Source organism: Anas acuta, chromosome Z (assembly GCF_963932015.1).
Source record: "Anas acuta chromosome Z, bAnaAcu1.1, whole genome shotgun sequence".
Taxonomy (NCBI): domain Eukaryota; kingdom Metazoa; phylum Chordata; class Aves; order Anseriformes; family Anatidae; genus Anas; species Anas acuta.
Genome location: NC_089017.1, coordinates 48,233,181 through 48,247,920, shown reverse-complemented (window position 1 = coordinate 48,247,920; position 14,740 = coordinate 48,233,181). Strand labels below are relative to the sequence as shown.

Here is a 14,740-nt window from a genome sequence, read left to right as displayed (position 1 = left end):
AAGTTGATATGTCACCTAATCCAAACATTTCAAAGCACTTGACATGCAGTTACACTTTCTTCAAAATTAGGTATTTAAAAAAACCTCTCTAGGCTTTATCGATGTATTATGTAATTCATTTTTTTTTTGTTTTAGCAAAGCACATATAAGTGTCTTGATACTTTATGGGTTTTCGTAGATCATCTTAGTCATGAAAATAGTTTTGAAAAGAAGCATCTGCCTTTTTCCTTTTTTTTTTTTTTTTTTTCATGAAAAGCTGTTTTTAGATGGAAAAATGGGCATTTTGTTTTAAATTTTATTTGGTAAATTTATTTCAATTTTTAATTGCTTGTGATTTTTCAGCACTTTGCTTTCTTATGTTTAAAATAAAAACATTTATAATAAAACGTGGCTAGCACTTTAGAAAGGTTTTATGAATTTAAGAATGCTTTGCTGGCACTTCTATCAGTGAGGTCAAATTGATTTGGTTTATTACCACCACTTATTTTCTTAGATTCCAATCTGCAGATGTGTGTTTCTAAATGCAGACAGTGTACAAGGTAGAGGAAGAGCAAGAATTATATATCTATCAAAAATATTGGCAAAAAAGTATTATATATTATGTGCTATGTGTTATGCAACATATTCACATATATTCCATTTGTAGTGTATTTTAATTTATTGTTACCTGCAATTAGTATGTTATATTGTATATAATATGAAATGTATTTTTAATTTCATAATTGGCAGATTTTTTTCTGAAGGCAAAGAATCTTTCCATACAGAAATTATTTCAGCTATTCTGTATTTTACTTTTCTTGACATCTTTGCAGAAAATAACAGGAGAATTTCCAAAGCCTTCCCTTTGGACTAAAGCAAGTCTGTTTTCCCTTTTTTGTGCAGGTCAAGTTGAAAGTCAGAGTAGGCTCTTTACAGCAATGTACTAGAGATTGTCAAAACTTGTATGGGTGCATAGCAAAAAGCCCTGCCTATCTGGATTAATAATGACAGTGTTGCTTCCAAAAAGCAGAAACTTTTGTCCTTTAAATGTGCAAAGGTAACGGGATTTTGAATAGATAGAAAAATATGTTATTGGGTCTGTTAGCAGGAAGGGGAAAGTCATGCTCCATTAAAGAATACACACTATATCTTATAGTATTATTATCTTTAAAAAGTAAATAAACAAGAAAGGGAAACAATCTCCTGAGTATAGAAGCTGGAATATGACATTGTTTCATGGGCTTTTAACTAAGTTAGTACAATATTAGCAATTGCAGAAGAAGCTTTTCAGATAAGGCAAGTATTTTCAACTTCTAACATTATCAACTAAGTGGTATAGCTGCACTTGCTGCACAGTCATGTAAATTGGGTGTTGGTGAAAAAAAGCATTCATAATTCAAGTTATTCATGTCTGTGGATTTTGTGATAGTTAAACTCTAATTTTCCCTAATATTTGTGTGTCTATGACAGCATGAATTGTACAGATTTCACGAGCAATGAACTATCAGTTCTACAAGTATTTTTTTAAGACATTTTGCCAAAGCTGTGAGCTTGGAATTGTATAGATACAAAAGAGTAACATGAACAGAATAGGAAATAACAATTGCTTCTCATAAAAACCAGACTAAGAGTTGTAAAAATTGTCACGGTGCCCAGGTTAGTGTGCCATATAAAATCCAGAATTAGCTCTTTACCATAGAATAAGCTCTTCTGAATCTAAGTAACATTTTGATTGTTTGAGCTTGTGCTACTTTGTCTTTATTCTAACATGGTAAAATAAACCGGAAAAAAAAAAACAGGGAAATAAATGTTAGATGCTTGCTTTTTTACCATGCACAGTGCTTCAGAAGACTGTTCTTTTACTGTAGAGGCCTAATGCTTATTGCTGGATTTTGCAGGCACTTCTTTCATTTGCCCATTTATAACCTTTAAAATCTCTTCATATCATTGTTCAGTAAAGGTAAATATTAAAACAGATGAAAATAGTGTATTTAAGCTAAATTATGAGGTGAGAGCTGAAAGCCAGTTCTGGAGCTGCAAAATTGAAGACCTTTGTTCCTACCTGTAGTTTGCTTGTCAAGAAAACAAGGCTTGCAGCTGTGGAGGGAGAATGAGAAGGCCACTTTCCACTGCATTTTGTTCTCTTGGGTCAGCCAGTTCAAATACTTGAAACAAATAAAATATTAAATGGTTTCCACACTAAACTCAAAGTATTGGCACTGACTCATACGTAATAAGACTGTGTGGTCTGATACCACACTTAAGGCTGGATGTGAAGCTGTAAAACAGCAACAGGATTTCAGGAGTTAGGCTGAATGTGAGCATGAAAATAAAGGAGATACGGCAGAACACAGTAAGGACGTTTGCTTTTAAAATTAAAACAGTGTATTAGTAATAAAGAATCCAGAAATGGTTAATATGCCATCAAGCAGTTAACTGTTAAAATGAGCGTTTAGGAGCACTAACCTTCTGTACCATCAGAGATTGGTGATTGGCTAGAAACAATGTGGATAACAGGAAAAATTAGGCAAACCTGTTATCTTGTATTTCTTTAGATGGACAAAGTGTAATATGTATTCTGAGTTGACATATACATGTATGCAACTGCATGAAATTGTAAAAATACAGCATTCAATAAAACACATCTTGAATTTTTCAAGAAATCTTGTAGAAGTTAGTATTGGTAGTTAGAATGGTGCTGTACAAGATGTGCTGCTTATAGTAAGATGTTTGCTTTTAAGAGAGGAGAAAATAGGAAGAGGCAGTCCAGAAGTAGAACATAGCCAGGACATCTGCTTATATATACTTTTGTCCTCTCCTGTGTGTGGGAAAATGTGTTGGGAAAAGGTAGAAAAGCTCCTTCCTCATCCCTGTTTACTTTCCCTTTTCATTCCACATTTCCACCCACTTCTTAATATGAGTGTATTGTTAACTAACGATGAGAAGTCAGATTTGTATATTATTTGTGAGTAATCTGTTGGTCTCATTCCCATTTCTTGTCTGGACACAATCCAGCTGCATAATTCCTTAGATTTCATCTTTAGAATACCCACCATGTAATATTGCAAGAATGCTTCCTGTCTTTCTGTTGTTGTGTTTGCTCAGTCTCCTGTTGTGTTTGCATGTCTCCTATGGCTCTTGACTTCAGGGCCTCATGTGTACTTCCCATGACATTTTTGTGCCCCAGATTCCTGATGCACTCCATGGAGGAATTCACTTCACAAATTTGGTTTAACATTCATGCTACGCCCATACCATGTATCTCCAGTACCCAATTCTTCTCTAATCTGTCAGCTAATGTAGTTAGTGTCATCCCTAATTCTCCCTAATTTTCCCCCTGATTCTCCCTCCTTGGAAAGACATCTGGATGTGGCTGTGAGCAGCCTGCTTGAGCAGAGGGTTTGGACCAGATGACCTCCAGAAGTCCCTCCCAACCTCAGCTATTCTTTGATTCTGTCCTTTTTTTCTTCTGGATGTTTATGCAAGGGCTTCTCAAGTAGAGGAAGTTCTTGGAGAAGTGGCAAAACATGCTGCAGAATTAAGGCATTGTATTTATTGGCCTCAGCTTGTTTCCTTTACAGTAATCTACAGAAGGGAGCAACATCACAGTGGCCACTAGTAGGTTGTACAGCCTCTGGTATTGCTCCCGCATAACTCTGGAGCAGGGCTGTAAGCTGGGTTTCTGAAGTGGTAGTTGTATTGTGTCCAGAAGGGGTATGTTGAATGTCATGGGTATGTTACTGTCCCTTACAGGCTGCATGCAGCCTGGCACTTGCCAGCTGGAAACTACTAAAAAGGCTTAAAGGGTAGTACTGACACAGTGTCTGGAGCATGGAGGGAGCGTGGTTGTGAGCTGTGTTGTTGGGTATGGAGCAGGGTGAATAGTTCAGCACATGGTTAGTCTTCACATCCCTATTAGTCATCTGGAAAAGCATTTAAACAATAGATAGTGAAATGGAGCAATTAAAACAGGCATAACAACACTATGAAGAGAGGGATTGGAAATTCTTGTTTTGGATGGCAAAACAGCTTCAAAAATGTGGCCTTGAATTCAACACAAATTTGTAAAGCCACTATATATGGTAATGAAAAAGGCATGTGATTTCATTTTTCAGGCAGCTCTGAGGCCAGAGACTTTCTAATTACTATTGCAGAGAATGTGGGCTTCATGGAAAGCTTCATTTCAGGGTAGTTTGTCACTGTAAAGATACGGATAAAATGGAAAGAATTCAGCAGTAAGCAACAAACATGGTCAAGGTCTGAGGAGGGCTTCTGATGACAGATAGATGAGTTTAAACGTATAGTATACAGCTAGATCCCAACTAAGGAGATGGGGAAAGGGAGAGAAATGTAAGTGTATAAATATTTGAGTAGTGTAAATGTCAAACAGAGATTTGCTCTTGTGTATGGTGGTATAAACAGAAAGGATGTGGAGGAAACGCAAGCCCTATGCTATACACCAGAAGAACTTTGCCAATGGAACCAGTTCCAAAGGCACTGGGTTCTGTAAGGAATAAAGGAAGCCTTCTCTCTGGCAAAAGCAGCCAGGCTGGACAGGAGGCCTTGAGAAAATGGGGGGAAGGGACGGGATGAAAGGGATGGGGGAGAAGGAAGAAATCTTGTGATTTTGGTTAGGTTCAGCTCCTTTTGTTTGTAACTTCTGTGAGTTGTGCCATAGGAGAAACGATAAAAACATTTCATGTTTGGGTAGAATCACAGAAATGACAGTTATGTTTCTGTAATGCCTCCTTTTGAGTTAGCTATGTAGTATTTCTTATTTTTTTAACCTGATTTCTTATGTTACAGCTAAAAACAATGTTTTCCAGACTAAAATTGCTATCAACCATTGATCACTCAGTATACCAAGAATTTTATTATTTATTCTTAAGAATAACATTTGTAGATTTATTTACTTATTTATTTTGCAAATTGCATGTGACTCCAGAAAATGAAGTTTGATTGTTTTGCACAATTAACTGAAATAGGTATATCCCCAACTTTTGTCAAATAAATAAATAAATTGGTACAAACTTCCAAATGATCAGAAAATGAAAACTATTGGCAGAGAACAATTTATGGCGAGTCTTTCAAATGCTGATAGCTTCCATCATTCAATGCCATTTTGGTAAAATGTTCTGCACGATATACTGCAGGTTTTATTGTAGATAAGGATGTGCTTTTGCAGAAGAAAATGAGATGATGTAAGATTTCATTTATATTGCTTTAAATGTAATAAATTTTGAAGGTTACTTTCAGTAATTTTTTTCTGAATGTCATATAAAAATGAAGTGGAAAACTTCATTGTTGTCGGAATGAAGCTCGCAGAAGTTCAGATCAATTTGGTATTTCATTGAAGCTTAGGTTTTAATATAAAAGTAAATCTTTGCTTTTTCTAATCCACTGTAATCTAATTGCAGTTGATGAGTAAAGAGTCTCCCGTCTCTGTTGGAAATGATGCTTACATTGACCTTGATCGGCAGGTATCTAAGACTAGATGTTTCTCTTCCTTCAATTATAGTATATCAGTGCCCAATCATTTTGCTTTATTAAGAAGCCTGTCTTTTTTGTAGTCATGAAAGGATTTTGTGGGAAATTCACATAAGGAACAGAAAAATAAATTTCAGTATTTTAAGTCATTTTGCTTTAAGTTGGGTTTCCCATTTTGGGTATTTAACAGAAAAAAAGTCATTTTGGAAAAAAAAATAGCTATATGACGTAGTATAGCAAAACTGCAGACTGGTGTAAATTTCTGGGTAATGAGAAAGAAGAATAAGAATGTTTGTAATATTCATCAAAACTTTTTTTTTTTGCCATCTCCCACTTCTAAAATTGGCTAAAACAATGTATAGATTTGGTTCAAAATTCTTAAAGCAGTCCTGAGTACTGTTACAACTTGTAAGAGAGTTAACTTTACAGCATTCATATAAAAATGCGGAAGGTATACATTTTTGAACATAAAACCCTTTATGGGGATTACCTGAATATTTCCCACTACTTAAAAGATTCAATGTCTTTTTTTTCCAGAAGGGGGTAGGGCTCTCCATCACCATGTTAACTGTAATCCTGTCATGCAGTTTCAAGTGACTAGAGAGATTTTACCCTAATTGTCCATTCCCTGTATTCCACCTTCCAATCCTTTGTGTATTTAAAAAGTAGATTCAAAACCGAAATTACCCACTCTTCGCATCTGTAAAGAAAAGTGGTATTGACAATTTTTTCCAGTGTGTGCAGAATTGACAAGGTCTTCAGACCCAAGTCTTCAGGATTTTTAAAGTCTGTTCGTAGAATAAATGTGGTAATTCTAATGCTTTTATGTAAGACCAAATACTTTTAAATATGTTTACTTCTGTCACACAAATTAAACACTGCTCATATCTGCTTCTTTGTTTCTTTTTAAGAGCAGAATTGCCTCACTTTCAAAAAAAAATTTAGTATATATCCTAAATGTAGTAATAGTTGTGCAGTCATGTAGTTCAGAATTTTTCTACCTGCTTTACAGAGAGTGATTAAACTAAAAATATTTGTTGTTTATGGTAGCTGAAGAAAACTACAGAAGAATTAAACGAAGCACTGGCAACAAAAGAAGAAATTGCCCAAAGATGTCACGAGTTAGATATGCAGGTAGGTTTCCTATATTGTATCTGTTAGTAATTACTGAGGAAGAGACTTAAGAATTTTTAGGTAGCTGAAGACAAGACATATAGTATGGAAATCTAATTTGTACATTGGAGAAGAAAATTGCACGGTAATTCTTTTGCTTTCCTTGCACTAGCAGAGTGAAGTTTGTTCTCTCATTTTGATGCAATGTTACCGTAACTAAGATGATTCATTCTAACAAAACTTTTATTCAGATAGGAAGGAACTGAGCTGTGTGGCTCGATGCTTGAGCTAGAGAACTCCTAGGAGTAGTGCAGCTGTAACAATTAGTTTCAACCCAGTCAAAAGTTACTTTTGTCTACCAGCTCTTTATGGGTTTAAACTGAGCCTTACTGTAAAATTGAGCATATGTAATCTGGAAGACATGAAGAGGGTAATGAGGGAGCCTAAGCAGGCATTGTCAGTGAAAATTCTTGGTGCTATAATTCAGCTTTTTGCCAAGCTGTTCACTAACTGTTAGAATTAATGAAGTTGTTTGCCTTGATTTGTGTTTCATGGTGGATTTTATTTGATAATACAAGCTCTTAATGAAGCATTTCCTTCTGTTGAGATCTTCATATTTCTTCTCTTGCTCTCCTCCTCCTCTTGCATATTTAATAATAGCTCCTATGCAGCTTACTAATATATGAACTCATGCTTCAGCTGCTGTTTGGAGCACTTCTGGTTCTCTCTTCACCAGTGCTTGTTTTCACAAAACTGTTGGAAACTGAGCCATCTTGGGATTTTGTTCCTGTTTCAGATCTGCTTACAGTTGACTTCTGGATGAAAAAATAAATAAAATCAGAAGGGCACAGCCATCGCTTGGATATCCAGACTTGGATATTCTATGGAACTGATAGGCATTGTTTCATTTGGAAGTCAATTTTAAAAGCTTTAATATGAAGTGCTAATTTTACTTGTTTGGAAAGTACGCAGACATCAATATACTGAACTCATTTTCTGTGATAGCTAAGACTTTTTGCCTAGATGCTTCTGAGAAGTACAGTTAAAATTACATTTTATGAGTGGTAAATTCTACCCCTAATGTTGCCATATGTTGTTACATCACATAGCAATTGAATACCTATTAAAGTTACAGTTTGTCCTTTGTGAAATGTGATTATTGAAACCTGTGCATTTCCATTTATGAGTTGTTTCTACTGTATTATGCACACAAGAAAATTGCTGTATAGAGCTGGATGGCTCTATTATTCCAGTTCCTGTATCTCTTAAAACAGGTTGCGGCCCTTCAGGAGGAGAAGAGCAGCTTGCTTGCCGAGAACCAGATTTTGATGGAACGTTTGAATCAATCTGATTCTATCGAAGATCCCAACAGCCCTGCAGGTCGTAGGCACTTGCAGCTGCAGACACAGCTAGAACAACTCCAAGAGGAAACATTCAGGTAGAAGAGTTGCATGTGGGTAGATGGTTTGTTTGTAGCTGGTAGCAGACATGACTATGTGTTTGCTAGTTGAAATCCAGGTAACTAAATGAATGACTTAGGAACTAAATGAATGTGCTGGACAGGCTTTAAAGACAAATAAATAAAAACCACCTCATTGAGAGCTCCACAACGTTTCATCTGATAATCAAGTTAATATTATTGAACGTAAACAGCTGAAAAAAATCCTAGGATAAAGACATCATGTTCAGACTCCGTACTCCCTGAAAAAAGAAAAAAGGTGGAAATTTCTGCATGAACATTGACTTTTTTGGATTATTATAACAGAAGAGAGTTAGGTTATCTTTCCATTAAAACATCACAACATTGGGATGTTCCATGTAGAAACACTGACATCAAATAGAAGGCATCACAAAACTTGATCTGCTTCTATATTTTTCAATAATCAAAGCATTTGGGAGTGTCTGCAGTGCTGCACACTGGGCTGCTGTTTTCCTTTCTTGCATAAGAAGTCTGTTTCTAGCATTCTTAGAGAGGATGATGGTGAAGAAAGGTAACTGTTTCTCAAGCTGAGAAATCTGTTTCATTTCTACAGATTAGAAGCTGCCAAAGATGACTACAGAATACGCTGTGAAGAACTAGAAAAGGAGATTGCTGAATTGAGACAACAGACAGAAGAGCTTACTACATTAGCAGAAGAGGCTCAGTCTCTGAAGGATGAGATAGATGTACTCAGGTACACACCACAAAATTCTGCTTAAATAAATTAATTACTTATTATATGCCTAATCAGTAAATATTAGCAAATTTAGCAAATTTATACCATCTAATGGCCATAACAAGTTATGTACTGGTCTTTGAGTGTAGACTATTCTATGCTCTTCATCACCTTCATGATGTGGGTGTCCATTCCTGTTTGGAAACCAGACCTTTTCCTTTCATGGGATTGTTTGGACTTGTGCTTTGGTTCATCATATAATATGGACAACATCTGTTACAGCTGTCTTTGCCACTGAATTTTTAGCACCCATAGTTGTAATGACTGACAATGGTAGGGGTTTGTAAGGTGGGACAGCCTCTTTTACAACAACAACATAATCCTTCAATGGTGGTATCTTACTGCCATGAATTATTCAGAACTATTTGTCTGCCACTCAGCTGTATCTTTTATTCTACCAATTCTAACATGACTCCCTTTAATACTGACTTTTCTAATTCACTAGCTTTCTACTAAAGACATTCATCTTTACCTTCTCTGTCGTTAATGTAAGGAATGAACCCAACATACTGCACAATTCTGTAAACGATCTGTGTGGGAAGTTTGGGTTCGAAGAGTAATTCCTTGCATCAGAGAGAGTCTCTGTGCTTTGCTGGGGGTTATGGAGATTTGGGTTGCCCCAGGATCTCATAAACTGACCACCAGCAGGGGTTTTTCCAGATTTCATAGGAAATTGAGTATGTAAATGAGTTCCAAAATGAAGCTGAGGAAACTGTAATAGTTGGGAATAGGGAGGAGAGAGGGCAGGGACAGTGCCATCCAGACAGTGTTCCAGGTCGTTCATTATGGGTGCTACTATGTGAACTTTGTCATTCTTTAAATCAGAGGGGCTTGTTGTATGGTGTTCATTTGATAGGAGTTCAGGACTCTGGATCGTGCCATGTATTTCTGTCCCCGTCATTGTCATACATAGTAGTCATAACTTTGGGTCTGTTCTGTCAATTTGTAGCAGTTGTTGCCATTGCTGGTAAGCTTCAGTGGTGAATTGGGGTTGTACTTTATTTTCTAGGTATTTACTCTGTGCTTATTGTTGTTTATTGCTGGCTTTGTGTCATACTGCTTTTTGAAAGATTTTATTTCTCAGCTTCTAACAAATAAATTTTAGCTTGTTTGTCTCTTATCATGTCTACCATAGCCATCAAGCAAATTCAAAGGAACCATCATAATCCTGACTTGCTCTTTACTTTATATGACTTTTATTTTTCTCTCTCTCAAACCCTGATCAAATTGCCATATGTTCAGTACAGTTTTTCCCCCACCTATTGAGTAATTCAATGCAGGTTATTATATCCTAATTTCATAAGCTTTTGCCTTCCATCTTTCTATCCAGCACATACTCCTGACTTAAACCCCATGTTAGTGGTCCCAGTAGTACTGGTCTTACAGCTCCCCAGTGTTACTTAGTGTGACTCACAAGGTGAAGTAACACTAAGCACTTTTTTTTTTTTTTGCTGATGTTGGTCTGCCAGAAGGAGCATATTGTGAATGCCACTTCAATGTCACAGTCCTTTTCAGATCCTCCAGATGAGTGCACAGACCACTACTCAATTCTGCTTAAGTAAATTAGTTACTAATTACATGCCTAACATTTACTGATTAGATAGCTTAGCAGTATTATGCTATCTGATGACTGTAATAAGTCACTCAGCGGTATCTTGAGTACTTTCCACTCACCTATGCCACAACATGAGTGTCTACAATCATCAGGGAGTTTGTATATTTGTAGTCTGGTTACACGTAATACAGATTCTCCAAATGCCTGCTACTGGCTTTGTTTATATTTTCTAGTTAAGTGAGGGTGGCTTGGACCATAAACTTCTCAGATCCCTTGCTGTTCACGTGAACAGGATGCAGTATGTGCAATGCTGTGCCTCAGTTGGTATCCTGGAGTGTCCGTCCTCTGTGTTCTGGAACACCAGGATTTCTGTATTTATCTGTACCAGATAGTGGAGGGACTGAGACTCCATTATTTCTACTAATCACAGAATCATAAAATGGTTTGGGTTGGAGGGGACCTTAAAGGTCATATAATTCCACCCCCCACACCATGTGCAGGGACACCTCCCACCAGACCAGGTTGCCCAAAGCCCCATCCAGCCTGGCCTTGAGCACCTCCAGGGATGGGGCATCCACAGCTTCTCTGGGCAGCCTGTGCCAGGGCCTCACCTCTCTCACAGTAAAGAATTTCCTGCTTATCAGTGTAGAATCATTACTCCTTGTCATGTCACTACATGCCCTTGTAATGAGGCCATGGAGCCTCATGTATTGCAGTAAATATGGAGGGAACAAAAAGTGGAATATGAAAAGGTCTTCCGAGGGATACGGTTGCTGTACTTTTTTATAGCTGGGAGAATGCAATGAGGCATCACATCAGGGCATGAGCTGAAGGTCTCTGAGCTTTTGTTGATGAAACTTATTAACAATAACTAACATATATACCAAGTTGTAGGTGTTTAGTTCATAAGATACTTTCGTTTAATGTCTCTGAGTTGCACATTCTGTTAAAATGCAAGTCAGATTTTTTTCATCATCTTTAAAAAATAAGTAGATTACTACACTGAAAATAAAATTTAAACTTTAGTTTATGAAACATGTTAGAGAGTCTGACCCTCCAGTATTTTGTATCAGAGACATTCTTCATGTCCTACAGGAACTAGCAAACCCATGTTTATGAATCTGTAGTTCTTGATTTTTTTTTCTTTTTTTTTTTTTCTATTTCAACTTAAGGTTTGTTTATAAAACTAAGTCAGTATTGTCAGCAGAAGTCAGATCTTGAATCCAGCAATAGGTATAGCTTGCACGTTTGACCTTGATGGGGAACAGTTGACCACACTGAACAAATGTGAAATGGGTACTGTAGCCTTCAAAATGATACAGACCTGTGTTCAAACAGTACTCTTTAAAAGTGCTTCAACAGCTCTTTGAGGTAACAAATGGTGGAAGGGAAGCAGACAACTTAGAAGCGAAAACATCTTGTAATGTAAGAATATGGTCACTTTCTCATGTTCCTCATGATGTCTCATAATGTGTTCTGCATGAATTCAAACTACAGAGGAAGCTTCAGGACATACAATTTTGTTAGCTTTCAGAATATAAACCTGATACAAATCTGTCCCTCCAGGCATTCTTCTGATAAAGTAGCCAAGTTAGAAAGCCAAGTTGAGTCGTACAAAAAGAAATTAGAAGACTTGGGTGATTTGCGGCGGCAAGTGAAACTCTTAGAAGAGAAGAATACGATGTACATGCAAAATACTGTGAGCCTGGAAGAAGAACTAAGGAAGGCCAATGCAGCACGCAGTCAGCTAGAGACGTACAAGAGACAGGTGAGAAAAAACATCATCAGTGCAGCAGTTCTCTGCATTGTTTAACAATTCCTTGTCATCACACAGCTGATACCTCAAAGTAAAAAAGAAAAGATGAACAGACAGCTCCATGTGTTTAGGAGAGTTGCTTGTTTTGTGGGCGCTGCCTTTTTATTTCTTTTCTGCAAGTCTTATAATTGTTTGAATTTTACCTTTGTTTGCTAGTATACAGTATTTTTCTCCTTTCAAAAAATCAACAAATGTTAACACTTTTCTCAAACTATTCCTAAATCATACTCAGTATTGAGGTTTGAATTACAGCCTCTTCTTTAAGAAAAAGTATCCACTTTTCACTTAGAAATTTCCAGCAGTAAGGAGCATAACGTAAATCAGGTAAGTTATTCCATTGCTTCATCAACTTTTTTATTTGAGGTTCTAGTTGTGCGTAGATGTAAAGAGAAAAGGATGTATATCACCCTTGTTGTTTATATGCACTCAACAGAGTACAAAATTAATCACCACCACTCTCTCTGAAGTGAAAGGCATTTATCTTGCTTAACAAGGCACTATGTGATCATATTTCTGTAATGGTGGAAGATGTGCTCAGTCTTCTCTCTGCTTCTGTGCTACACTGATATGACATCATTCTTGGACTCTTGTTACAGATCAGACAGAGCTGGGTTTGTTAAAGCAGTAGTGCCCACTCAGTATTCCTGTCTGATTGTGAACTCCGAGTGGTAGTCATGGTACAAAGGTCCCTATACATCAGCTTACAGCAGGGTAGGGATGCAAAAGCCACCACCAACTACAGTGCATGCCCTCATGCCAAGTGTAGCCTGAGAGTTGAGAACTTTTTTTGTGTGTATGGCCATCTTGGTTATCAGGACAGTGAGCTTCAGCCTCTGTGGGCTAATCGTAAATACAGTCCAAGTGATTCCACTAGAAAAGACTTGGGCAAGGAAAACACTGAAATAACAGACAATCAAAGGGAAAAGTAAAACCAATGGCCTTTCATACACAAGCAGTATTATGTTAACTAGCAAGAAATATTCCTTGCCTTTGAACAGTTCAGCATGTGATATAATTACGTAACTTTGGCAATCTGCATTGATTGTTCTCATTTTACCAATGGTAAGGATTTTAGAAATCTTGTCCTGATTTTAGACAGTCCTGTCATTTGTTCTGCAAGAAGTACTCCTTTTTGCTATCATTCCCCATGCTTTATAGCAGGGATTTCACACCTAAAGAGCTGTTGATTTGTACAAAAGTGGTCTGCTTTGTGAGACTGAAATAAACCTCAAGTTTCTCATGTGACAGGTGTGCGTTCCTTTCACCTAACCACAGTGCCTCAGAATGAACACAGTGTATGTACCTTAAGTGTCTGTTTGTTTGGGCTCCTTTTGAGATCTGCCTCTGAGTCATGAACTGTCATTAAATTAATTCCTATGAATCCCAAGTTCTGCTATAAAAATTAAGCCAGATAGAAAAATTCAGATGTTATACCCTTGTTGAGCTGTCCATAGCATGCCACTGTAGGGCCATATGTCTGGTCTGTTGTGTGGAGGGGTCCAGTCGGATTTAAAAAGATGTAATCAGAAGAGTTACTTTGATTTAGAAGCTCTGTGCTGTGCAGGTGTTGTGCAGAAATACAGTGGTGTATAGCGATCTCAAGGAAATTCCATCTTCATCTTACCTACTTGTTTCTGTGAGATGATGTTGGTGATGGTATATTGTGCTGGGAGATGCAATAGCATTTAGTTAGGAATTTATGTTCACTGTTCTGAAAGTAAGCCTTTTATTGCAGCATGAAGAATTAAAATGTGCAGATTCCAGGATTGCTTTCTGTAATTTTAATTCAGTCCCTTTGTGCATGTGCATTCTGATATATTTTTAACAGTATGTCCTTTTCTTTGCTGCAAGATGCCTGCTTTACTCATTCCACATGTCAAATAATGCTCAGTAAATGTGATGGCAGTTCTTTTTTTTATTTTATTTTAGTTTTCTGCATTACCATGTAGCTGTGTATCTGTCTATACAATCCCAAAGTCCAATTCAAAATAATTTATTTTCTGCTGTATTTTTCTACATAATTATGGAACGAGTGATTACAGACATTAATGCATTTATTCCATGTGAGGTGGGAATATACCTTCTTTACAAGAGGGGACAATCACAGGTGAAGGCCTTCATTTTTTAATATCCAGAGTGATGGAAGTCAAATCTGAGAAATTCAGTATTTTCAACTCTAGCATTTTGAATTATTTTTCTGATAATCTCAGAAATAACAGGCCTGTGTTTTTTTCCCAGCCTTTATTTTAAGAACAACAGCAACAATGTCCTTCATTCTAAAATTTAAGCCTGTGCAGCTTTTCTGGCCCAGTAGTTATTTTGTTATAGCTATACACATTGAAAATAAAAGGCAATTGGAACCACTAGGTAATCTTATGTAGGTATGGCTGCTGTTTTGCTTCAACAATTTGTTAGTCACTCTCCCTGTAATCTGAAAGTCATGAAAAGCCTTCTTATGAGTTGCTTCAGAAGAAGCTGTATGTCTTTAGCTGAGTCATCATTCAGCTTATGTATTTTCAGGTCAGTCTTTTTTTTACCATCTTAAATCTTTTTGGATTAGTTGCTTCCTTGCTT

General features: G+C 36.9%; 1 protein-coding gene across 4 annotated transcripts in view; it reads left to right on the top strand.

Moving 5' to 3' along the window:
- HOOK3 (hook microtubule tethering protein 3) overlaps positions 1 to 14,740 on the top strand; it is an 87,047-nt gene that overhangs the window by 39,862 nt on the left and 32,445 nt on the right. For all 4 annotated transcript variants that reach the window (XM_068667316.1, XM_068667314.1, XM_068667315.1 and 1 more), the window contains exons 7-11: positions 5,397 to 5,459; positions 6,517 to 6,600; positions 7,854 to 8,017; positions 8,613 to 8,753; positions 11,917 to 12,118. In XM_068667316.1, coding sequence (XP_068523417.1) covers positions 5,397 to 5,459; positions 6,517 to 6,600; positions 7,854 to 8,017; positions 8,613 to 8,753; positions 11,917 to 12,118 — 654 coding nt within the window. The remainder of the gene's footprint in view (positions 1 to 5,396; positions 5,460 to 6,516; positions 6,601 to 7,853; positions 8,018 to 8,612; positions 8,754 to 11,916; positions 12,119 to 14,740) is intronic.